This window comes from Macaca fascicularis, chromosome 15, assembly GCF_037993035.2.
Source record: "Macaca fascicularis isolate 582-1 chromosome 15, T2T-MFA8v1.1".
Classification (NCBI taxonomy): Eukaryota; Metazoa; Chordata; class Mammalia; order Primates; family Cercopithecidae; genus Macaca; species Macaca fascicularis.
Genome location: NC_088389.1, coordinates 79,982,991 through 80,008,814, shown reverse-complemented (window position 1 = coordinate 80,008,814; position 25,824 = coordinate 79,982,991). Strand labels below are relative to the sequence as shown.

Below are 25,824 nucleotides of genomic sequence, written 5' to 3'. Positions count from 1 at the left end.
TTTTTATATTTTTAGTAGACACAGGTATTCAACATATTGGCCAAGCTGGTCTCGAACTACTGGCCTCAAGCAATCCCTCTGCCTCCACCTCCCAAAGTGCTGGGATTACAGATGTGAGCCAGTGTGCCTGGCCCAAGAAGGAATTTTTTTTTTTAATTTGAGAAGAAATCAGCATTCAAATAAAACAAAGTTATTGCATTACAGACTTTGAGTTGTCTGTAGTATTTAATGGATAGACAAGACACTTATTTTCAGAGCAAAAGCTGGTTGGAGAAAGGAGGAAAATTTTTCAAAAGTCGTGGAACATGTTCAAAGAACTGTAGAACAACCCCATTTTCTGAGCCATCGGCGATTTCACCTTGGATGCTCAAGTTTATCACTTTCCCGGTCCTCCAAATTCTGAGGTCTCAGTGGATAGAGCAGGATTTTTTCCTCTCTTTTCACATGTTCTACTTCTTGGTTTGAGATGCGAGTTTTTCTTCGATATACTTTTGTTTTGAAATAACTTCAGTTTTACAAAAGAGTTGAAAGTGAAATACAAAGAACTTTTTCTACATCATCCATTCGAGAGTAAGTTGCTGACATAATACCTCATCGCCCAGTGCATATTCCTTCAAGGTTTCTCAGTTATCCCAATAATGTCTTTAGTAGCAAAAGAATCCCTTCCCAAATCACACATTGCATTTAGTTGTCATGTCCCTTCTGTTTCTTCAAATGGAAATAGTTCCTCGGGCTTCCCTCAGTTTTTAGGACCTTAACACTTCTGAAGATGATAGGCCTATTATTTTGAAACACGTCCCTCAGTTTGGATGTGCCTGATGTTTCCACATGATTAGATGAGTCTTGGTTATGAGACTTTGGCAAGAACATCAGAAGTGATGCTGGGCTCTTCTCATCACACCCAGTCACATGATTATGATTTCCATTATACCACGACTGCTGATGTTAATGCCAGTCACTTGATTAAAGTGCTATCTTCTGACCTTTTCCATTGTAGAAGTTAAGTTCCAAAGTTTTCCTTTGGAATTGATATGTCTTTTGTGAGGAGGCACCTTGGGACTGTGGCAAACATCTCATTCCTCATCGAACTTACCTGCATGAACTTGTGGCTTCCTGTCTTATCCAGTAGGCTATAATCTATGCTATGCTAACTTCTTTCATTTTAAAGTAAAACATTCCCAGATGCAGCCAATGTGACTTTAAGATGACTCATATCTTTTGACATGTTCATATCATTCTTTAAGAACTTCATTACTTTCTGGCACAAGAAGATATTCTAAGTTCATCTTGAACTTTCCCTGCTCCAGCCCTGGAGAATACTATTTAGATACCAAGATCTCAACATCAAGTATGTTCATTGCTACTGATGTGTCACTGGTCTCAATATCCAGAAGTTAAAAAAAAATGCATATATCTGTGCATGTATTGCCATACACACACACACACACACAAATACAATCATTTCTATATTTATCTATACATTGAGTCATGAGTCCTCCCTTGTATGTCCAACTCTTACCCAACACCACAGGATTTATTCTTTTTTCTTCTTCCATATTTGTAATTCTCTGGCACCCACTATCCTTAACATACTTTCTTATTTGATCAAGTTCTCTGTATAAACAGCCTCCTACCATTGCTCCCCCCACCCCCACACAGATGCTGTCCTCACCTCACTCAGGTTCTACATCCCTCCTCAGGTCACCACTGCGCCCCCGGTGTAGATGCCCTTTTCACTCTGCTCAGCCTCAGTGTCCCATCCTGGACTACCACAGCTCCCCATCCCCCTATGAACATTGTCTTCTTTAGCCTTGCCTAATGGGTTTTGACTGAATCATTTAAGAAAAGAAGGCAAAAGGATGAGGAATTGCTGAGGATTTCCGAACAAAAACCCGATGGCTTCCAGGCTTAGAAGCTAGAGGGTGAAATGGGCAGAGAACAAGAGGAGTAGGTGCTGGGCAATGCCCAGCCTCTGTGCTCCACGGTGCAGGAAGGATCTGCTTGGCCAGATTCCTGATTATTGCCTTCCTGGCCAGGCACTTGCTTACATCAAATCTTGCCTATCTGCCAGGCTGGGACATGCTCTCAGATCTTATCTTTGTGACTTTGAATAAGAGAATGCTGTCACTGGAACCTCTTCCACTCCGGCTTTCTAGTTCAGGGGTATTTAACCTGGGGTCCACAAGCTTTGGGAACTCCATAAGCCCTCTAGTATATGTGCAAATACACTTTTCACTGGTGAAAGAATCCAGAGCTTTATTCAGTTTCTTAAATAGATGCATTACCCCGCAACATTAACTACTTGCTGTACATCAAAAGGTTGACAACAAATTTAGTCTTACCAATAATTAAAGAAAAGCAAATAAAAAGAAATCCTATTTGCCATAAATAGATTGGTAAAGATGAAAAATGTTTATGAAATCTGTATTAATTTGATTGCAGCTATAAGAAATTACCATAGTTGGCTTAAAACAACACAAATTTGTTCTGTTCTAGTTCTAGAGGTCAGAAGTCCAAAACAGATCTTACTGGGCTAAAATCAAGATTGACCAAGCTGTTTCCTTCTGGAGGCTCTGGGGGGAAGTGTATTTGTCTTTTCCAGCTCCTCAAAGCCACCTGCATCCCTTGGCTGTGGCCCTTCTCCCATCTGCAAGGACAGCAGCATAGCATCTTCACACTTCTCTCTGACTCACTATCTTCCCCATTATAAGGCCCCTTTTGATGACATGAGGTCTACTTGCATAATCAAGGATAATCCCCCATCTCAGTATCCTTTCTTAACCACATTTGCAAAGTCCTTTTTGTCATGTAGCATATTCATAGGTTTGAGGGATTAGGAGGTGGATTTCTTTAGGGGGGCAGTAGTTATTCTGTCTACCAAAATATCAAAGAATTAAATAACATATACTATCATGCATTGTTGTCCAAAACATAAATTAGTATAACATTTCTGAAGGGCAATTTAGCAATGTATATCAGTATTTTCAAATGATACCTATTGAGCTATCAGTGCTACTTCAGTCATGTAACCTAGGGAAGTATTTGGTCACAGAGATGTATGTACTAGGAAATTCACCACAGCATAGTTTATATTAGTGAAAAATTGGAAACATGTAATTATCTATGGAGAGTTGATTAAAGATTCTTTTTTTTGCTTCATAATGGTGCTGATTTTATTTTTATTTTTTTATTTCAATAGCTTTTGGGGTACAAGTGGCTTTTTGTTACAGGGATGAATGAATTATATAGTGGTGAATTCTGAGATTTTAGTGCACCCGTCACCCATTTAAAGAATGAGGTAGACCTATTTTCATTGACAAGAAAATTGTCCAAGATTTATTAATCTGCCTAATGATGTATGTGCATATGTGTGATTGGAATGAGTGACATTCAGATCAATTACCTCTGAGAAGTGGGACTTGAGGGATTTTTGCATTTTTAGATTTTTGTGAGCTTTTAGTCTATAATGAATGTACACTGGCATTTTTTAAAGTAACAAGTTGAATCTTTTAATTAGAAAAGAAGGTATTGAATTCATCTTCCTTCTCTTGTGAAAATGGCTGTTTTCTTTGGGGGTAAAAATATATCTTGCACAGGCAGTTAGTGGCTTTACTAGACCATTTGTTCTCAGCATACAGAAACTCTAATGATCTCATACCCTTAACCAGGGGTTAGTCCTGAAGCCAAGTCTAGACCACCACCCCTTTATAAATAAGATTTTAGTGGGGCACAGCCATACCCATTTGTTTACATATTATTTATGGCTGATCTCAAGTTACAGTGGCAGAATTGAGTAGTTGTGACAGAGACCATATGGTTACAATACCGTAGACCAAAGTCTACAATATTCACTATCTGGCCCTTAAAAAAAAAAAAAAAAAGTTTGCCAACTCCTGCTCTGGCCTTCTTACCAACAATGACAAACATCTTTGACTACTTTGTAATAATTTTTTGACAAGAGTGAAGAGTCAGATAGCAATATGTAAACACCTTGTTGTAAACACTGTTCATTCCCAATTCCCACCCCCACCATCATATTCCAAAAACATATGTTAAGGGGGAAAAACCTCATTACTGTAGGAAAAGGTTGGTTTTCCTTCTCTATATTCTGGGGTTTCTCAGCTTTGGTCTTTAGAAAGATCTAAGAGCAAACTCTAATGAAAGGCTAATTGTACATTTTAAAACAGAATATAGGTGCCCAGTAATGGTACTGGGTAACAGGCATAATTTCTGTCCCATAGTAAGCGTACTTGCTCTGTCCAAGCCTGGATTTAGGCTTTCAAATCTGCTGTCCTTGGAATGCCTTTGAGAAGCTCTGTGGAAACTTTCGTTCTCACTTCCATTCGTTATATAGAGATCACATACACATCCCTCGTTATACAGAGATCATATACACATCCCTCTTTTAATATGCATTTCCCATTCTAGACCCTCCACTTTCATGCAATGTGAGTGCTATGGAAAATAGGGAAGCCCAAAAAGAACTGATTCAATCAAGTTATCCATTCCCAGCAGAACAGCATGTGCTCTGCCTCATCCAAGTCTAAATTGGCCTGAATCCCAGGTTGCCTAAGGAGACTGCATTGGTTTTAGGGCTCCTAAATCCAAATGCATCTCGGAAAGGTCAGAATTGGACCCAGGGATCTGAACCAGGCCACTTCTTCCTTAAGCCATCAGAGAGTCCACTAAATGCTCCACAGGAATCTCTGGAGTATATAAATCCAAGGCAAATTGAGAACCACACCCAAAGAAGATTAGGAGCCAAAACAAATCAATACTAGAAATGTAGGTTGCAAGACAAATAGCAGGCATTTGGTCAACTGTCTGCCCTTCAGGTGCCCATCACAATGATGCTGTGACATTTCCAGTAAGGGCTGTGGATGGATTTCTGATGTTTCTTTGTAGGACCTATCTATTTATGGGTCCTTGCAAAACCATTTGCTCTTTGGGTTTGGCTGCCAAAGGCCAGACATCACCTGCCAGAGCATATTCTTATCCCAGGAGAGAGCCAGCCAGACCCTTTCAGACACCTCTGTCCTTACTCCTGTTCTTCCTCCCTTGCCATGGCTCTCATCCCTACTTCAGCTCACCACTTAACTCTCCCCTTTCTTCCTTCCCTCACATTGTTTGTTATTTTCTTTCCTTTGTTGAGAAGTTTCTGGAGCCTCAAGACCCAGGAGACTTATGTGGGAATATAAATCCAGGAAAGGTCTTCGCATTCCCCCGGTAGCTCCGCCCCCACTGCTCACCGTGGAATTCCTAGTCAGCAGTGGCTCCTTCCTGTGGCTTGCCGCTGAACCCTGTGCTGTGCCCAGTGAGGCCGCCTGGGATACCTGCTAGGAATATTAGCCATTCTTCATATCCACTGCTGTGCTGTGGCTTTGGTTCAGCGGAAGAGAAATGAAATGGGATGTAGACAGGGCTGTGAGTGAAGGTTCTTTTTTTGTGTTGGGGTGGGGGGCGTTATTTCTTTTGCAAAGGCTCTCACCCAAAATCAGAGCCAAACTTAGCCTGAGTTCCTAAGGCATGCTGGCTCAGAGCTGCTGCTGGCTTTTGTTTTTCCTCCAAGCTGATCTGTATATTTTCTAGCTTGCCTTTCCATTGGCTGGAGTGAGGGGCTGAGAACAGCTATATCACTCAAGAGAAGAGAATATTCTTAGAGTCCACGGGTTTTCCTCTGAAACCGCTGTTTTCTTCTCAGAGCAATAGCACCTTGATTATGGAGCGCTTCCCTGAAAGTCCTAAAATAATGTCCTATTTCAGACCAAATGTGAAACATCATTTCATTCCTTACAGAATCTAATCTTGGTGAGCGTAATGGATAAGTATATACAGAGAGGGGAATTTCTGACCTAGGACTCTCCTCAAAAGTATGGTATGACCCAAGTATGATCCACATTCTAGAGTTCATTAAAAGGCCATCTCATCTGTGGACTGAAATTACTTCCTCAGCTCCAGGCAGCGTGCATCCAGGCCTTCCCAGGGTCATCCTGGTCTTCCCTCCTGCAGGCCAGGTGGCACCTGCCAGCAGCCTGAGGGTAGAGTCAACCAGGGACTTATAAACCCAGAAAGGTGAAACTTCTTAAAAAATGCTAATGTGTTCTTAAAAGGTATATTTTATGCCAAGAGCCTACTGGCAGAGAAGGACATATGGGAACTCTGTGTATTATCCATGTGAGATAGGTTCAATTCCAATCAACACTCCTGTGAATTTTTAATATTGGACTGATTTCCTAGAGCCTGCCTGCCTGCCTGCTGCCCCCTAGAGGTGGCCCAATCCTGGAGAAGCATGTTGTTTAACACGGCCAAACTCTTATCTTACAGTACAATCACATTTTCATAGTTGTGTGTGCATATGTATCAGAAACAGGCATCTCATCTTCTTCACCTGTAAGAGGATAACCAAGTCCTAGGGTATTAGTGAGGGTAGTAGCCACATAGTAACCCAATCATTTTGGAAAAGGCAAGGCCTTAATCAAGTCATAAATCTGGATGGAGCTACTTTTCATGCTGAGAAAGATATAAAGTTCTTCTACCAGATGCCCAGGCTCATGGGAGACATTAGCATACCCCCTGCCAATGGAAACCCAAAGCTTTACACTAGGGGTGAAGAGACATTTGAGGAATGGAAAATCGGCTTGGATAGTTTTATTTTTCCAGGAACGTCTTTAAGTTAGTTTTCTTTGGGCAAATGTACATGGGAATCATCTTGGCCCAGTTATTTGACCAGCTCATTGGGAGGTCCCAGAAATCGGAGTGAAAATTAAAGTTGCTTGTCTTCTCCCACAGCCTTCTAGGGTCCAGCTGACAAATGGGAATGAGTAACTGCGTTTTTCCAATATGAATTAATCATTCCTCTCGGCCGGCTGCTTGGTGCCAGCTCCCACTCGTTCTAAGCTCTTTAGCGACCATCTCTGCCACCCAAGAGAATGCCAAACCAGAAATGGAAGGAGCCAGAAAAGGCACAGAAACGACTTCCCTACTTTTGGCTCCGTCACCCCATGGCCTTAGAGTGAGGCCCGTACATACCATATACCATAAGCAAAATGGAGATCCCTCTATAAAATTTACAGGACGGAGTGTTTTCCAGTTTTGGAAAATTAAATTAAGGAAAGGACTCCCAGACTGACTACACCAAGTGCCAAGTTTCATCCCGACACACATCATTTTTATAGTAAGTTTAACTCTGTGAAAATTAGAGGATTGTAATGAAAATGCTGACAGGCCTAGAGCCAGTTCATGAAGTAATAATGCCACATCTTTCATACTTTTACACAGCATGTCCTAATCAGCCACAGCTTTCTTTTCCTTTAGAAAGCAGTTAAATAAGTGAAAATTCCCAGAGTACTACTTTTTCTCCTCCTCTTTTAGATTGTATATTCTTATTTTCAGACCATTCTTCGTCATGAACTGGGTTCAGTCCATTTACAGCTTTTACTCTGTGCAATCAGTTTATCAAGCTCAGGTGCTTTCTTCTGAGCTGTTTTGCCGGAGAGTGAGAGAGGAGAAAAAACGTGCACTCAGAACTCTTTTGCTTCTGCTCATTAAGGCTAAGAATGCATCAAAATGATCTTTGGCTGTGTGGCTCACTCAAAGTGACTGGCAGCTAATGAATGCCTGAGCTGGTTTGATCTATCCTACAAGGAAGCCCACAAATTAAGCCATTTGCCAAAAATCTTGGTGATTTTCAGACCTTTGAATCAACAAAAATCCACTATATAATGACCCTTGTATTGTGAATTCAGAGCTTCTTTAGAGACAAGTGCCACAAAGGCAACCTTATGCTGTGAATTTTAAAGTTAGCATCTTCTGCTGGGGGTGCAAGGAAGTGAAGCCAGGGCTGCCAGGGCTCCCAGTTTTCTACCCCAATTTCCTTCTCACCTGTCCAACTCAGGCTGTTTCCCTGAGTAAGGCTGTTTCCCTGAGTCAGGCTGTTTAGTCACAGAAGCCAATGTAAAATCAAGAGACAAACATGCAGAAAGTCAGTGAAGTCAATTGGACAAAAGCAAGGATGTCAACTGGTGGCACATTATAGGTTACATCTGGACCGATGCCCTGTCCTTGCTGGAGGCCATTGATTCTGTCATAGTTGGAGCAAATAATGAGGGGAACTCCCTGGTCTTTAGTGCTTCCTTTTCCCTATTTCTTATCTGTACTTGGGGATGTTAGACCCATTCAGAGAGATGTCTTTTCTGGAGTTTAAGATTTAAAAAAAAAAAATCAATCACACATTTTTAAAAGGGGGCAACTTCATGTATAATTTAGTTTTCTTATTGGGTACATCTGTCCCATTCTAAACTTTTCTTTCCAGATATTTTTTTAAAACTAGATGAAACTAGGGAGAGGAAACCTTACACATTTGTGAATCACACCTGGCTTTGGCTCAGTTTAGAACCACTTTAGGCCTGGGAATGGGGCCTAAAGACAGTATTTTCTTTCACTGGTTAAGAAGGGTTGATAGAGAGAGGCCTTCTGCTGCCAGAACTCTGGTTAGCTAAGCAGCCTTCCCACGTGCTGCATCCTCCTCAGCCACCTCACTAACCCAAGCGCTTTAATAGCTGAGGCCTAGGGAGGAGAGAGCACTGTCACTGCCTGCTGATGGCCTCTTCCCTGGGGTGGAAATGCTCCGCATATATGTAGCTGGGAGGGAAACAGAAAAGACAGATGCTCGCCCCCTGCCTTAAACACTGTGAACTTCTTCGCTGAAGGAAAAGGGAGGGGTGGGAATGATTTATTATTTGGCCTCTCGGAGGCGTGGAATACATTATTAGCACGTGTTTTTGGTGTCCTTGTAAATGGCACGCAGAGATTGCTTGCCTTAAAAAAACAAAACAAAACAAAAATGACGGGCACTTCATTTATTTTAACAAATGAGAAATGTCCGTGACAGAAAGGAACCTGTTACAAGCCAGGTTTTCTCATTAGCAGTGAAATATGGATAATTATTCAGTGGGAACATACACAGTGGGGATTCATGTTAAATTCCTTATTTTGCCTGTCGCTGCTGGCAATCCAAAGAGAGCACTGTATACACTCAGAGACATACACATAAATACGTACATAAAAGCACAGGGGCCTGTACTGCATGTGCTGAGAATACCAATTCTGAACACAAAGTTTTTATAAAATAAGCTATGTATTCAGTTAAAGGCCTTGAAAAAACAGATTGACAGAAAAGGCAGATGGCTGACAATTTTGTTCATTTACCTTGGTTATAATTAGTTTATTTTGATCTTTTCCTTTACTGTTGAAAGTGGACTTTCCTAAAAGGGTTTTCAATTCAAGATGAACAGTCATGCTTATTAGAAGTACATTCCCTGTGGTCAGTGTCCCGATGCGAAGGGAACTACAGTCACCTCTACAGCAGAGGGACATTGCCTGAGGAATGAGAGGGTATGTTAGGATTGCTGTAGTTAGGATATACATTCAGCAGCTTTTAACAAAGACCCCCAGCAACAGTAGCTTAAAGAAGGCAGAAGTATATTCCAGTTTCAAGTAACGGTCCAGAGGAAGATGTTCCAGGCCTGGTCTGACACCATATCCTCTAGAGACCAAGGCAAAATGTCTTTAATCTCCTCTTGCTCTGACATCTCTGGGGTGTTGCCCTTATCCACCTAGGCCAGGATGGCTTGCTGTATGTACGTGTTCTCAACAGCAGGATAGAGGAAGGGGCAAGAGGAACAAATCCTTTTAAAGATAGGTTTCAGGACGTGTGCACAGCCCTCTCCCTCTCTACTGAATGTAACCACATGCTGCACACTTTCTTGCAAGGGAAAGTTGGAAAAATCTCTATTCCAAGAAACTATGTACCTCAAGTTCAGAGGTTCTTTTCCTATAAGAGGAGGACAGATATGAAGGGACTAGCAGATTCGGCCACCCACAGCAACCAATCTAAAGTTGTCAGAAGCAAAGGTGTTGAGCACAAATGAAAGTCATCTCCGAGTGCAACAGAGCTGCATGAATAAAAGTGAACGTACCAGCAGGAATTTTTAAGTTTGACAGATTATAAAATATTTGGGGAAATATTTTTAAATAGGCTGGTACACCAATTGTTTTAAACTTGTTAAAACTTTCTAGAAAAGGTATAGAGCTGAATAGGCAAAGTATGTAAAAGCAATTGTATAAACACAGAGTCATTCCTGATGATTTAAACAGTGCAAACGTGTTTTTCTTTTCATTATGGGTAATTTCACATACATACAAAATAAACCTAATGGTATATAGAGAACCCCCATGCCCTCATCACCACCTTCTGCCATTCTTATTTCATTTGTACTTTCACCCATGCCCCACTCCATCCCTACTCAATTATTCTTTTAGGTAAAATGTATATACATTGAAATACATACATCTTTTTTTTTTTTAGACGGAGTCTTGCTCTGTCGCCCAGGTGGAGTACAGTGGTGTGATCTCGGCTTACTGCAACTTCTGCTTCCGGGGTTCAAGCAATTCTCTGCCTCAGCCTCCTGAGTAACTGGGACTATAGGCGCCTGCCACCATGCCAGGCTAATTGTATTTTTAGTAGAGATGGGGTTTCACCATCTTGGCCAGGCTGGTCTTGAACTCCTGACCTCGTGATCCACCCACCTCTGTCCCCCAAAGTGCTGGGATTACGGGCATGAGCCACTGCGCCTGGCCATAGGGTTTTCTATGGTAAACGATTATATCATTGGTGAACAGCAACAGTTTTACTTCCTCTTTACCAATTTGGATGTCCTTTCTTTCTTTCTCTTGTCTAATTGCTCTGGCTAGGACTTCAAGTACTATGTTGAAGAGAAGTGGTAAAAGTGGGCATCCTTATCTTGTTCTGGTTCTCAGGGAAATCTTTTCCCCATTCAGTATAGTGTTGGTTGTGGATTTGTTATAGATGGCTTTTATTACCTTAAGGTACATCCCTTCTATGCCAATTTTGCTGAGCGTTCTAATCATAAAGCAATGCTGGATTTTGTCAGGTGCTTTTTCTGCATCAATTGAAATGATCATGTGATTTTTTATTTATGTGGTGTATCACATTTATTGACTTGCGGATATTAAACCATCCCTGCATCCCTGGTATGAAACCCAATTGATCAAGGTGTATTATCTTTTTGATATGCTGTTGGATTTGGTTAGCTAGTATTTTGTTGAGGATTTTTACATTGGTGTTCATCAGGGATACTGGTCTGTAGTTTTCTTTATGTCCTTTCCTGGTTTTGGTATTAGGATGATACTGGCTTAATAGAATGATTTAGGGAGGACTCCCTCTTTCTCTATTTTTTGGAATAGTTTCAGTAAGATTGGTACTAACTCTTCTTTGGATGTCTGATAGAATTCAGCTGTGGATCCATCTGGTCCTGGACTTTTTTTGTTGGCAGTTTTTTTTATTACCATTCCAATCTCAGTGCTTGTTGTTGGTCTGTTCAGAGTTTCTATTTTTTCCTGGTTTAATCTAGGAGGGTTGTATATTTCCAGGAATTTATCCATCTCCTCTAGGTTTTCTAGTTTGTGCATGTAAAGGTGTTCATAGTAGCCTTGAATGATCTTTTGTATCAGCTGTAACATCTCCCATTTTGTTTCTAATTGAGCTTACTTGAATCTTCTCTCTTCTTGGTTAACTCACTAATGGTCTATCAGTTTTGTTTGATCTTTTTAAAGAACCAGGTTTTTGTTTCATTTATCTATTTTTTTGTATCAATTTCATTTAGTTCTGTTCTCATCTTTATTATTTCCTTTCTTCTTCTGGGTTTGAGTTTGGTTTGTTCTTGTTTCTCAGATTCCTTGAGGTGTAACCTTAAAGATCGTCTATTTCTGGTCTTTCAGACTTTTTGATGTAGACATTCAAGGCTGGGAACTTTCCTCTTAGCACCACCTTTGCTGTATCACAGAGGTTTTGATAGATTGTGTCACTATCATTATTCAATTCAAATAATTTTTTAATTTCTGTCTTGATTTCATTGTTGATACAACAATCATTCAGAAGCAGGTTATTTAATTTCCATGTATTTGCATGGTTTTGAAGGTTCCTTTTGGAGTTGATTTCCAATTTTATTCCACTGTGGTCTGAGAGAGTACTTGATATCATTTTGATTTTCTTAAATTTACTGAGACTTGTTTTATGGCCTATAATATAGACTATCTTGGAGAATGTTCCATGTGCTGATGAACACAGTGTATATTCTACAGTTGTTGGGTAGAATATTCTACAAATATCTGTTAAATCCGTTTGTTCTAGGTTAGAGTTTAAGTTTATTGTTTCTTTGTTAACTGTCTTGATGACCTGTCTAGTACTCTCAGTGGATTATTGAAGTCTCCACAATTATTGTGTTGCCATCTATCTCATTTCTTAGGTCTGGTAATGATTGTTTTATAAATTTGGGAGCTCCGGTATTACGTGCATAGTTAGGCTTGTGATATTTTCCTGTTAGACTAGTCCTTTTGTAATTATATATGTCTCTCTTGGTCTTTTTAACTGCTGTTGCTTTAAAGTCTGTTTTGTCTGGTATAAGAATAACTACTCCTGCTTGTTTTTGGTGTTCATTTGCATGGAATATCTTTTTCTACCCTTTTACCTTAAGTTTATGTCAGTCTTTATGTGTTAGGTGAGTCCCTTAAAGACAGCAGGTGCTTGGTTGGTGAATTCTTACTCATTCCTCCATTCTCCATCTTTTAAGTGGAGCATTTAAGCCATTTATATTCAACATTAGTATTGAGAGGTGTGGTACTATTCTATTCATTGTGCTAGTTGTTGCCTAAATACGTGTGTGTGTGTGCGTGTGTGTGTGTGTGTATTATTGCTTTATAGGTCCTATGAGATTTATGCTTTACGAAGTTCTATTCTGGTGTATTTTGAGGATTTGTTTCAAGATTTAGAGCACCTTTTAGCAGTTCTTGTAGTGCTGACTTGGTAGCGGCAAATTCTCTCAGCATGTTTGTCTGAAAAAGACTATCTTTCCTTCATGTATGATGCTTAGTTTTGCTGGATACAAAATTCTTGGCTGATAATAGTTTTGTTTAAGGAAGCTAAAGATAGGACCACAATCACTTCTAGCTTGTAGGGTTTCTGCTGAGAAATCTGCTGTTAATCAGGTAGGTTTTCCTGTATAGATTATCTGTTACTTTTGGCTTGTAGCTCTTTAGATTATTTCCTTTGTCTTGACTTCAGATAATCAGCTGACTATGTGCCTAGATGATGATCTTTTTGCAATGAATTTCCTGGATGTTCTTTGAGCTTCTTCTATTTGGATGTCTAGATGTCTAGCAAGGTCAGGGAAGTTTTCCTTGATTATTCCCTCAAATATGTTTTCCAAACATTTAGATATCTCTTCTTCCTTGGGAACATCAATTATTCTTAGGTTTTATCTTTTAACATAATGCCAAACTTCTTGACATCTTTATTCATTCATTTTAATCTTGTTTTCTTTGTCTTTGTCAGATTGGGTTAATTCAAAAAACCTGTCTTCAAATTCTGAAGTTCTTTCTTCTACTTGTTTTATTCTGTTGAGACTTTCCTGTGTATTTTGCATTTCTCTGTGTCCTTCATTTCCAGAAGTTATTATTGTTTTTAATTTATGCTATCTATTTCTCTGGAGATTTTTCCATCCATATCCTGTATCATTTTTTGGATTTCTCGAAGTTGGTATTCCCCTTCTCTGGTGCCTTCCTGAGTAACTTAATAATTAACGTTCTGAATTCTTTTTCTGGCAATTCAGAGATTTCTTCTGGATTTGCAGCCATTCCTGGTGAGCTAGTATGATCTTTTGGGAGTGTTTTGTCATAATACCAGGATTGTTTTTCTGGTTCCTTTTCATTTGGGTAGACTATGTCAGAGGGAAGATCTGGGGCTCAAGGGCTGCTGTTCAGATTCTTTTGTCCCACATGGTGCTCCCTTGATGTGGTGCTCTCCCACTTCCCCTAGAGATGTGGCTTTCTAAGAGCTGAACTGCAGTGATAGTTATTTCTCTTCTGGGTCTAGCCATTCAGTGGAGCTACTGGGCTTCTGGCTGGTACTGAGGAGAGTATGTAAAGAGTCTTGTGATGTGATTTGTCTTCAGGTCTCTCAGCCCTGAATACCAGCACCTGCTCTGGTGGCAGTAGCAGGGGAGTGAAGTGGATTCTGTGAGAGTCCTTGGTTGTAGTTTTGTTTAGTATGCTGGTTTTATGTTCGTTGGCCTCCAGTCAGCAGGTGGCACTTTCAAGAGAGCATCAATCAGCTATGGTAGTATAGGGAGTATATAAGCTTGCCCTAGGGTCACCTGGATAAATATTGGGGTCTCTCAGGGCAGTGGGCAGGACCACAGATCTTCCAAGAGATTATATCCGTTGTCTTCAGCTACCAGGGCGGGTAGAGAAAGACCATCAGGTGGGGCAGGGTTAGACGTGTCTGAGCTGAGACTCTCCTTGGGCAGGGCTTGCTGGGACTGCTGTAGTGGATAGGGTGTAGTTCTCAGGCCAATGAAGTTACATTCCCAGGGGGATTATGGCTGCCTCTGCCATGTCATACAAGTTGCCAGGAAAATGGGGAAAGCTGGCAGTGACAGGCTTCACCCAGCTCCCATGCAGCCCGAAAGGCCAGTCTCACTCCCACCAACAGCACCAAGTTTATTTGCAGGCAGCTGGTGAGTCGGGCTGAGAACTTGGCCCAGGCTACAAGCCTCCCAGCTGAGAAAGCAAGCAGCACTTTTAGGTTTCACACCTCCCCAACTGCCGTGGCTTCTGTGCTCATATCTGCATTCCCTGTTAACCCCACTCCCCAAGATTCTGTCCAGGAAACTTCACATCCAGTCAAAATTGTACAAAGTTCATTTGGAAATTTCCTTCTCCCTGTGGTCTTTCCCCAGTTCCACTGGCAGCCCTCTCCAAGGACCCCTGTAAGACAAAGTCAGAAATGGCTTCCCCAGGAACTGAGAGCCAACAGGGGTCTTCTCACTACTTCTTCTAACCCTACATTTTTCTCAGCTCTCTAAATTAATCTCAGCTCCAGGTAAGGCCAAATCCTTCTTCTGTGATCTAGGCTCCCCAGTGAGGATGTGCATTTGGGGGCAGATTTTCACCCTCTCACACTTTGGGCACTCCCAGTTTTCTGGCTGTCTCATGGCACCTGCAGTGGCAAGCAGTTTCCTTGAAAGGGTCTGTGGATTCTCTGGCCTTTCCCGGTATGTTCCTGTGGTAGTTCTTGGAGCAAAAATTCACAATGTGAGTCTTCACATGCTGCTCTGTACATCTGAGTGGAAGCTGCAAGTTAGTTCTGTCTCCTATCTGCCATTTTTTTCCCTCAGGATTATTATAATTTAGAAGCTTGGAGGAGAGGCCACAAGGAGCTTGGACTCAGAGCTCTGCATGGAAGGGGAGGTGACAGTTGCTGCTGGGATCTCTGAGAGGGCACAATAAGGCAACTTCTGAAGTGTGGGATAAAGCAAATTGCAAACTAGGACCAACTACTGACAATGGAACCAGCTGCACTACCAGGTTGAAAACCCTAAATTACCTTATATATGACATTTTTTCCATGAGCCCCTTCATTGGCTTAGTTCCATTTCACTATATGTCAACCCAAGCAATGTAGATTTAAATCGGTCCACTTTGCCCTGGCAGTTGGCTTTGGGGGAGAGAGAAGAGGACGAGAATGAGTTTGAGATGATGTTAAGAAATCTGGGAACCTAAAAGCACCTTAAAGGTTATTTCATTGGAACATAAATGAACCTTTAAAATCATCAAATATTCTCACTTACAAATTAGAAAACTGAGGCCAGAGAACCCTATTGAAATCCAGAGTTTTCCTTCAGAGTCATGAATCTATGTAACTAACTTTCACAGTAACAAAACCACTATTTTCAAAAAAATTTTCCACAAAACTGATCTTAGCCCTGATAAGTTTCAGAGGCTTTACAGTTACACCCTCAAGATACTTTGGGTTCAGTTACAGACCACTGCAATAAAGCAAATACTGCAATAAAGTGAGTCACACAATATTTTTTGTTTCCCAGTGCATATAAAAGTTATGTTTACACTACATTGTAATCCACTAAGTATGCAACACCAATACATTTAAAACACATACATGCCTTAATTTAAAAATACTTTATTGCTAAAAAATGCTAACAATTAGCCTTAAGCAAGTCTAATCTTTTGCTCTTGGAGGGTCTTGCCTTCATGTTGATGGCTGCTGAATATTGGAATGATTCTGGCAGTTTTTAAAACTTCATTTAAACAATGAAGTTTGCTGCATCGATTGATTCATCTCATGAAAGAGTCCTCTGTAGCATGTGATGCTGTTTGATAACATTTTACTCAGTTGAACTTTTTTCAAAATTGGTATCAATCCTCTCAAACCCTGCCACTGCTTTATTAAGTTTATATAATATTCTAAATCCTTTGTCATCATTTCAACATTGTTCACAGCAACTTCACCAAGAGTAGATTCCATCTCAAGAAACTACTTTCTTTGCTCATCCATTCAAGTTTTATTATGACATTGCAGCAATTCAGTCACATCTTCAGGCTTTACTTCTCATTCTAGTTCTCTTGTTATTTCTACCACATCTGCAGTGACTTCCTCAACACTGAAGTTTTGAACCCCTCAAAGTCATCCATGGGGGTCGGAATCAGCCTCTTCCAAGTTCCTGTTCATGTTGGTATTTTGACCTCCTCCCATGAATCATGAATGTCCTCAATGGCATCTGGAATAAATCCTTTCCAGAACATTTTCTATTTACTTTTCCCAGATGCATTTGAGAAATTACTATCCATGGCAGCTATAGCATTATGAAATTTGTTTCTTAAAGAGTAAGACTTAAAAGTTGAAATTACTCCTTGATCCATGGACTACAGAATGGATGTTATGTTTGCAGAAATGAAAATAAGAATCTCCTTGTACATCTCCATCAGAGGTCTTGGGTGGATAGGTGTGTTGTCAATAACCAGTAATATTTTGAAAGAAGTCTTCTCTGAGCAGTAGCTAACAAAAGAGTGATCTTAAAATCTTCTTTAAGTCATGCTATAAATAGATGTGCTGTCATCCAAGCTTTGTTGTTCCATTTATAGAGCACAGGCAGACTAGATGGAGCATAATTCTTAAGGGACCTAGGATTGTTAGAACTAGAGATGACCATTGGCTTCACCTTAAAGTCACCAGCTGCATTATCCCCTAACAAGAGAGTCAGCCTGACCTTTGAAGTTCTGAAGTCAAGTATTGACTTCTCTCTAACTATCAAAGTCCTAGATGTCTTCTTCTTCCAATAGAAGATTGTTTCATCTACATTGAAAATCTCTTGTGTTTAACGTAGCCACCTTCATCAGTGATCTCAGCTAGATTTTCTGGATAACTTGCTGCAGCTTCTACGTCAGCACTTGCTGCTTTAACTTGTACTTTTATGTAAGAGAGACTGTTTCTTTCCTAAAACCTTATGAACCAACCTCTGCTAGCTTCCAACTTTTCCTCTGCAGCTTCCTCACGTCTCTCAGCCTTCATAGAATTGAAGAGAGCTAGGGCTTGCTCTGGATTAGGCACTAGCTTAAGGGAATGTTGTAGCTGGTTTGATCTTCTAACCAGACCACTAAAACTTTCTTCATATCAGCAACAAGACTATTTTACTTCTTATCAATTTTTTGTGTTCACTGGTGTAGCTCTAATAATGTTCTTCAAGAGCTTTTTCTTTGCATTCATAACTTGGCTGTTTGGCACAAGAGACCTGTCTTGGCTTTTGACATACCTTCTCCACTAGACTTAATCATTTCTAGTTTCTGATTTAAAGTGAAAGATGTACAACTTTTTCTTTGTCTTGAACACTTAGATGCCACTGTAGGGTTATTAATTAGCCTAAGTTTAATATTGCTGCAACTCGGGGGATAGGAAGGCGGCCCCAGGAGAGGGAGCAAGATGGGCAAATAGCCATGCAGTTGAGCAGTCAGAATACAGACATTTATCAATTAAGTTCATCTTTTTATATAAGCATGGTTCATGGCACCCCAAAACAACTACAATAGTAACATCAAAGATCACTGATAACCATAACAGATCATAATGAAAAGTTTTGAAAATCTGACACAGAGACATAAAGTATGCACATGCTGTTAGAAAATCACACCAATATATTTGCTCAGCACAGGGTTGCCACAAACCTTCCATTTGTAACAAATGCAGGATCTATGAAGCGCAATAAAGCAAAGCACAATAAAATGAGGTTTGCCTATACTATGAAGGCAGCCTCTCAAAGACCTCTTAGTTGCTGCTTCTCCTGGGTCTTGAGTTCCAAGAACTCTACATCCATGGCAGGCCTGCCCTTGGAAACATCTCTACCCTATTCTCATCTGCACGAGGAACAGCAGGCTGGGAGGCCCTGGGAACATGACCAAGACCCAAGGCTCAGATGGGCCAAGAGAGATTTCCTGGCTACTCACTATGGCCTCTGATTCCAAGAAGGAGGGAGGAATTTGGATGTAATTTTTCTGCAAATATTCCTCTTATTTAGCTGACTAAGGTTTCTGGCTCCCAGATAAGTAACTTCTTCAGCCATAGAGACCAACCTAGGGGCTGCTACCACTCCTTTTTCTGCCTAAATACTCTCTCAGAAAATCCTAAGGCAGTTGGGAAAATGAGGACTAGGAGAAAATATGAAAGATTCCTTGGCCAAATGTCTTCTGTGTGCTTAGGAATAGTAAGGTTCATATTTATCAACTTAAATCTCCTCAGCCTCACCAGGGCTGACCAAACAGGATTCATGGAGCCAGCATCTTGATAGCATATGGCCTTTTTTTTTTTTCCTTCAAAGTAGATGTGATAGGGAGACATGCATTTGCCTATTTCAGTCAGGCTAAAAAGCTTTATTTGTTTTAGCTGCACTTTTAAAAGTATATTTACCTTCATACACATATAGTTTTCCTGGCTTTTATTGGAAAATGAAACCAGCATTTTACTCCAGGCTACATTTGGGGTTGGAGAGTATAGGTGTTGTGATCCCAGGAGATCCCCAGTGGACTGATTTCTCTCCCCAAGGTCATTTCTACCCTCATTTCAGAACAGGAGTGTGGTGACACCACTATGGACCTCGTGGCATGTAGATGCCTAGATGCCACCAGGAGCTTGTGCTTGTGGTGAGCCTCATTCTCCTAAGTACCTTGAGTAAGGTGATACAAGGCCAGGCAAGGTGACTCACACCTGTAATTCCAGCACTTTGGGAAGCTGAGGAGGGAGGATCACTTGAGGCCAGGAGTTCAAAACCAGTCTGGGCAACATAGCAAGACTCCATCTCTACTAAAAAAAATTATTAATTAGCTGTGCATGGTGGCATATGCCTGTAGTCCTAGCTATTTGGGAGGCTGAGGTGGGAGGATCACTTGAGCCCAGGAGTTCAAGATTGCAGTGAGCTATGATTGCACCATTGCACTCCAACCTGAGCAACAAAATGAGATCCTGCCTCAAAAAAAAGAAAAAAAAAAAAAGAGGATACAGGTCAGGCAAGAGCTGGGTCAGTACACAAGTAGCAGCTCTGTCCTATTCCAGGCCTTCAATCCACTGGCCAAGTTGAAAAGCTGGAAGATACCTCTCCCTAAATGTATCAGTTAGCTATCACCTCACACATACACATGCTGCATTTTAAAAAGCCCAAACTCGGTGACTTAAAACAACAATCAATTGTTCTTACTGATCTTACTTAGTTCAGCTGATCTAAGCTGGGTTTGGCTGGAGTGACTTGACTGTTCTCCGCATTTCTCTTGTCTTCCTCTTGGGATCATCAGGCCAGTCCTGGCATGACTTTCTAATATAATGGCAAAGGCACAACAGCACAAGCAAAAGCTCCCAAGATCTCTTGAGGTCTAGGTTTGGAACTGTTACATTAGCATCTCTGCCTCAGTTTTTTATTGTGGTAAGAGATACATAAAATTTACCATTTCAACTCTTTAAGTGCACAGCCTGATGCCATTGCATACATCTACCTTGTTGTACAGCTATCACCACTGCCTCCAGAATTTTTTCATCAACTAAAACTCTGCACTCCCCCTCCCTCCCTTCTCCCAGCCTCTGGTAGCCACTGTTCCACTTTCTGTTTCTATGAATTTGGCTGTTCTAGGTACCTCATATAAATGGAATCATACAGTATCTGTCCTTTTATATCTGACTTCCTTCACTTAGTATAATGTTTTCAAGGCTCATCCATGTTGTAGTGTATGTCAGAATGTCATTCCTTAAGGCTGTATAATATTCCATCATATATATATACCACATTTTGTTTATCTACCCATCTATTGTTGGATATTTGGGTTGTTTAAATCTTTTGGGTATTATGAATAATGCTGCTATGAACATAGGTGTACAAATATCTTTTAAAGTTCCTGTTTTCAATTCTTTTGAATATATACCCTAAAGTGGAATTGCTGGAGCATACGATAATGCTATATTTAATTTTTTAGGGACCACCATACTGTTTCCCACAACAGCTGCTCCATGTTATATTCCCACTAGCAATGCACAAGGTTTCCAATTTTTTCACATATTTGTAAACATTTATATTTTGGGTTTCTTTTAATAATAGCCATCCTGGTGGGTATGCAGTGGTAACTCATGGTGGGTTTAATTTGCATTTTCCTAATGATTAATTGAGCATCTTTTCATGTGTTTATTGGCCATTTGTGTATCTCTTTTGGGGAAATGTCTGCTCAAGTCCTTTGCTTATCTGGGCATTTGCCCAAACTGGGTGGTTTGTTAGTTATCAAATTTTAAGAGTTTTTTATATAGTCTGCATATTAATTTCTTATCAGATCTGTGCTTTGCAAATATTTTCTCTCATTCTGTGAGTTGCTTTTTCACTCACTTGATAGTGTCTTATGATGTGTAAGAGATTTAAATTTTGATGAAATCTACTTTATTTTTTTGTTTGTTGCCTATATTTTAGTGTCATATCTAAGAAACCATTGCCAAACCCAGTGTCATTAAAGTTTTCCCTGTGATTTTTTGTAAAAGTTTTGTACTTTCCACTCTGAGGTTTAGGTCTTTCATCCACTTTGAGTTAATTTTTATATTTAGTGTAAGTCATTTGTTAACATATGGATATCCAGTTTCCCAGAACCATTTGTTGGCAAGACTATCCTTTCCCCATTGAATGGTCTTTGACCATATATTTAAAAGTCTGTTTCCAGTCTCTATTCTGTTCTTTTGGTCTCTATGTCTGTCTTTATGCCAGTACAGTACTGTTTTGATTACTATCACTTTGTATTAAGTTTTGAAATCAGGAACTATGAATCCTCTTTGTTCTTCTTTGGTTATTCTGGGTGTTTTGATATTCCATATAAACTTTAGCATGAGATTCTCTATTTGCAAAATATATCATTGGGATTTTGGTAGGGATTGCATTGAATTGGTAGATTACTATGGGTAGTATTGACATCCTAACAGTATTAAGTCTCCTAATCCATAAACATGAGATGTCCTTCCATGAATTTATATCTTCTTTAATTTCTTTCAGCCGTATTTTGTAGCTTTCAGTGTTCAAGATTTTTGTCTCTCAGTCCATTTTGTGCTGCTACAACAGAATGCCTGAGACTAGGTAATTTATAATGAACAGAAATTTATTGGCTCACAGTCTTCCTTTGCATCTTCCAAAAGGGAGGAAAGCTTTGTTTTCACATGGCAAAAGGTGGAAGAGCAAAGAAACAAATAAGGGCTGAACTCACCCTTTTATAATGGCATTAATCCAACCCATGAGGAGAGAGCCCTCATGGCCTGATCACCTCTTAATACTGTTACAATGGAAATTAAATTTCAACATGAGTTTTGGAGGAGACCAGCATCCGAACCATAGTAGCCTCCTTGCTTAAGTTTATTCCTAAGTATTTTCTTCTTTTTGATGCTGTTGTGAGTGGACTTGTTACAATAACAATGAACAATCAGAAAAGAAAAACATCTGTCTAACTCACATGGCCAAAGCCAGAAGGGGGACGTATAACCGCTCTCTCATGGGAGGGCACTGTCAAGTTGCATGGTAGAGTCAGCGGATACATGAAGGAGTGAAGAATTGGATCATATAATACTACATCCCATACTGAGCTTCCAGGGGTCCATTTTTAGGTTTATCTTTTTAGAACCCTCCCTTCCAAATAGTCTGCTCCTACCCTCTCACTACTACCTCACTACCTCAGGAAAAACAAAAATGAAGGGGAAAAAAGTAAGTGAGCAAAGAAACAAAGGAGGTGGCAAGGTGCCCAGCTGAACAGGTAGCAAGTATGGGGGAAAGAACGCAGTCCAGGAGTCAGGTAGAAGGCCTGCTGCACAGTCTCAGGAAGGTCTCCTAACCTCTCTAGGCCTCAGTTTCTTCCTCTGGTGGTGAACTAGATGATTTCTAGGGATTCCCCATCTTGTGTAAATTTTAACAGTTCTATCCCTGGATTCACAAACAAGAAATATTAGACCAGGTGTGGTGGCTCACATCTGTAATCCTTGCACTTTGGGAGGCTGAGGCGAGCAGATCACTTGCGGCCAGGAGTTCAAGATCAGCCTGGCCAACATGGTGAAACCTCGTCTCTACTTAAAAATATGTGTGTGTGTGAGAGAGAGAGAAATTATCTGGGCATGGTGGTGCACACCTGTAATCCTAGCTACTTGGGAGGCGGAGGTTGCTGTGAGCTGAGATTGCACCACCACACTCCAGCTTGGGTGACAGAGCAAGACGCTGTCAAAAAAGAAATGAAACATTAGAAAATCCCTTCTCTCTGTAGATGCATAGGCACCCACCCACACATCCACAGAGGGTAGCCACCTGTCTTAGTCCAGTCAGGCTGATGTAACAGACATATCATAAAAACTAGTGGCTTATAAACAAAAGAAAATTGTTTTTTACAGTTCTAGAGTCTGGCAAGTCCCAGATAAGTGCAGCAGCAGATTAATTGAGGGCTTGCTGTCTGCTTCATAGATGGCAGCTTCTCAATGTGTCCCACATGGTGGAAGGGCCAAGGCAGCTCTCCAGGGCCTCTTTTATGAGGACACTAATCTCATTCATGAGGAAAGAGCCCATGTGATGGAATCACATCCCAAAGTCCCCACCCTCTGAAACCATCACCTTGGTGATTAGAATTCAATATGAATCTAGGGGGTACACAAACCCTCAGACCATAGCACCATCTTTGTGCCTCATATCTCATCATTTCCTGCCTTGCATCTACAGTTTTGAGTGTGTTTTCTAAAAATCTTATACCAGCTTGGGATCTCCCTGGAAGAGGGAAGATAGTCTTAATTATCTTATCTTAACTCTCCCCAGAGCAGTAGGTACCAAACAGATATTTTTTCTAAGTGAACTGAGGGGAAAAAAACTTCAGATTCTTTAATTTTCGATGGCTTTAATGAGTTTTACATATCCAAATAAATTCTCTGTAAGTTGCTGGGGCACAAGAGCGAACACAGCAAATACCCTGTCCTTCCAGGAATTTCTCTCACAACTGCAACCTGTTTATCTTACTGATTCTACACTACAAAGTCTTAGGTAAACATGATGATATCTGAGTTTATTATATCAAAATATGTTTGATGGCTCTGTAGAGATGTATAATATTGTACATGTCCAGTGCAGGCTTTGCAAAAGCCTTCAGAAGACAAAGCCTTATGCAGAAAAAAAGATCCAGGTTTGAAATTGTGTTCCTAGTCTCTGATGAAAACAATTTTGACTGGAAAAATCACATAACAAGTAAAATGAGGGAATATGATACTTTTACCAATTCAAGTTTGTTTCTTAACTATTACTATATAGTACGGTATTTTTTTCCCAACATATTGTATTTGAAGAAGGAATCTGTCAGAAAAAAAAAAATCACTCTAAGAACTACTTATCTTGAAAACACTGTTCAAGGAATGAAGATTAACTGTATCATTATTTTAAAGTTAGTATAGGGACATAAACAGAAATAGGTACTTTTGTTATCCAATAATTTTACTTAATTGAATGAATTATAGTCACCCTCCTAGAAATTCAGAGAATAAAAACATCTCCTGTTCACTCAGGAATGGCAAATATAATAAAAATGCCATGGACAAGGCCACATTGTGTGTACAGTTTCTAAAGCCACAAAGACAGTAAACCAGTGCACCAGGAATGTGTTCCTTATGGCTTTACTAAGGCTTTCTTCTTTTCCTCTCCTCCTAGGCTGCCCCATCACAGGTCACCCTGTCCCTAATATCACCTGGTTTCATGGTGGTCAGCCAATTGTCACTGCCACAGGACTGACACATCACATCTTGGCAGCTGGACAGATCCTTCAAGTTGCAAACCTTAGCGGTGGGTCTCAAGGGGAATTCAGCTGCCTTGCTCAGAATGAGGCAGGGGTACTCATGCAGAAGGCATCTTTAGTGATCCAAGGTAAGAAACCCTGCAGGCTTTGCAAACTGGACTAATTTCTTGAAGAAGAAAGCCCGTTTGGGAATCTAACTATCTAGTAAAACAAAGTGATTTCTGATCTTCAGTGGTACCCAGGGCATGAAAACCGAAGCTGCGCCATGTTTCCATATAGTGAGACCCTACTTCTGTCAACATGGTTCTTCAGAACAGCCATCATGCCCCTCCCAGCAGAACCTGGAAAAGCCAATGCTGCCTTCAGAAATAGGCCCTTCTGCTTATAATGTTGCTGTTGCTCAGGACCATGGAAACACCACTATATATCAAAGTCAGATGTGATTCCTTTATGCTGATTTAACTAGTACAGATCTCACACACACGAAGAGTAGCCTGTTTGGTTACTGCCTCCTGCCTAGAGAGACAGGCCTGGTGCCTGCTGATCATCCTGAAGAGTCTTCAGCTTTAGTCATAAGCTGAGGGCTTTCCAGGCACCTTTCCTTTGGCCCTGGAAAAGAACAGACTGTGAAGCCCACATGGCTCATGCATTAACCTTCCAGGAAAACAGGCATGTCAGAAAGCCTTTGGGCGGGGCCTGGCCTTCACTGCACCAAGAAAGAGTTGTAAATGAGGCCAAATCAGTGGGAAAGAGGGGAAAGTGGCCTTTTTATAGAAACTGTGTGAGGCTTTGGAGTTTTCCGCAGGCTAGTTCAACCTGTGGCCTGTGTGTGATATATTCCAAAATGAAGGATGCAATGGGAAGGGACAGAGTTGTGTGCCAAAATGGCACAAAAAGATGGAGAAAGGGAAATCTTTCTAAGCAGATAAGTTTTCTTCCTAAATATCTTCCTTCACCATTTGGCTTTTCAGACAGGAAAACAAATGTTCCATTTTCTCGCCAGCCAGCCAGTATCTGCTGAAAACCAGAAGCCAGGGCCTATTTGCAAGACTTGTAATACACAACTTTGCAAATAAGCACTCAAAATCTGCCACCTCATATTTATTTTTAACAGCTTTCCTATCAGTGAGTCCCAGACCCCCAAAGCAACTGGCTTTCTTACTGACATCATTGTCTCATGTAAATAAGCACTCTCTGTATAGGCTTTTTTGGGTAACATTTGCAAAGTCCAGCTCGAATCTGTACTGTGATGGTTAAGTATTTACTATATTTATATATCTTTGTAGAAAACAAAATCACTTTCTGGTGAACCAGTGAGGAAAGAAAAGGACTGTAGCAAATATCTTTAAAAATAAGATGACCTATGGCATTAATTAAGTACCCTTTGTATGTCAGGCACTGAGCTACTTTATTTCCTGTCCCCACAGTAACTGGGTAAGGTGAGGGTCACTGTACTCATTTCATGGCTGAGGCCCCTAGAGACCACGTGACTTCCCCACATAGTTCGGGAATGGTGCCCATCGAGGAGCGGGGCCTCATTTATAATAGCTCCTCTCCTTCAGGCCACAAATCCACCCCTTCCACCCTCTCCCTGCCCTGCTCAGAAGGAATTCAGAGTGTGGGCAATTAAGCTAT

At 40.7% G+C, this 25,824-nt stretch overlaps 1 protein-coding gene across 5 annotated transcripts in view; it reads left to right on the top strand.

Annotated features, from left to right (window-relative positions):
* ADAMTSL1 (ADAMTS like 1) overlaps nucleotides 1-25,824 on the top strand; it is a 979,893-nt gene that overhangs the window by 938,102 nt on the left and 15,967 nt on the right. For all 5 annotated transcript variants that reach the window (XM_045373291.3, XM_005581665.5, XM_074017425.1 and 2 more), the window contains one exon: nucleotides 24,105-24,317. In XM_045373291.3, coding sequence (XP_045229226.2) covers nucleotides 24,105-24,317 — 213 coding nt within the window. The remainder of the gene's footprint in view (nucleotides 1-24,104; nucleotides 24,318-25,824) is intronic.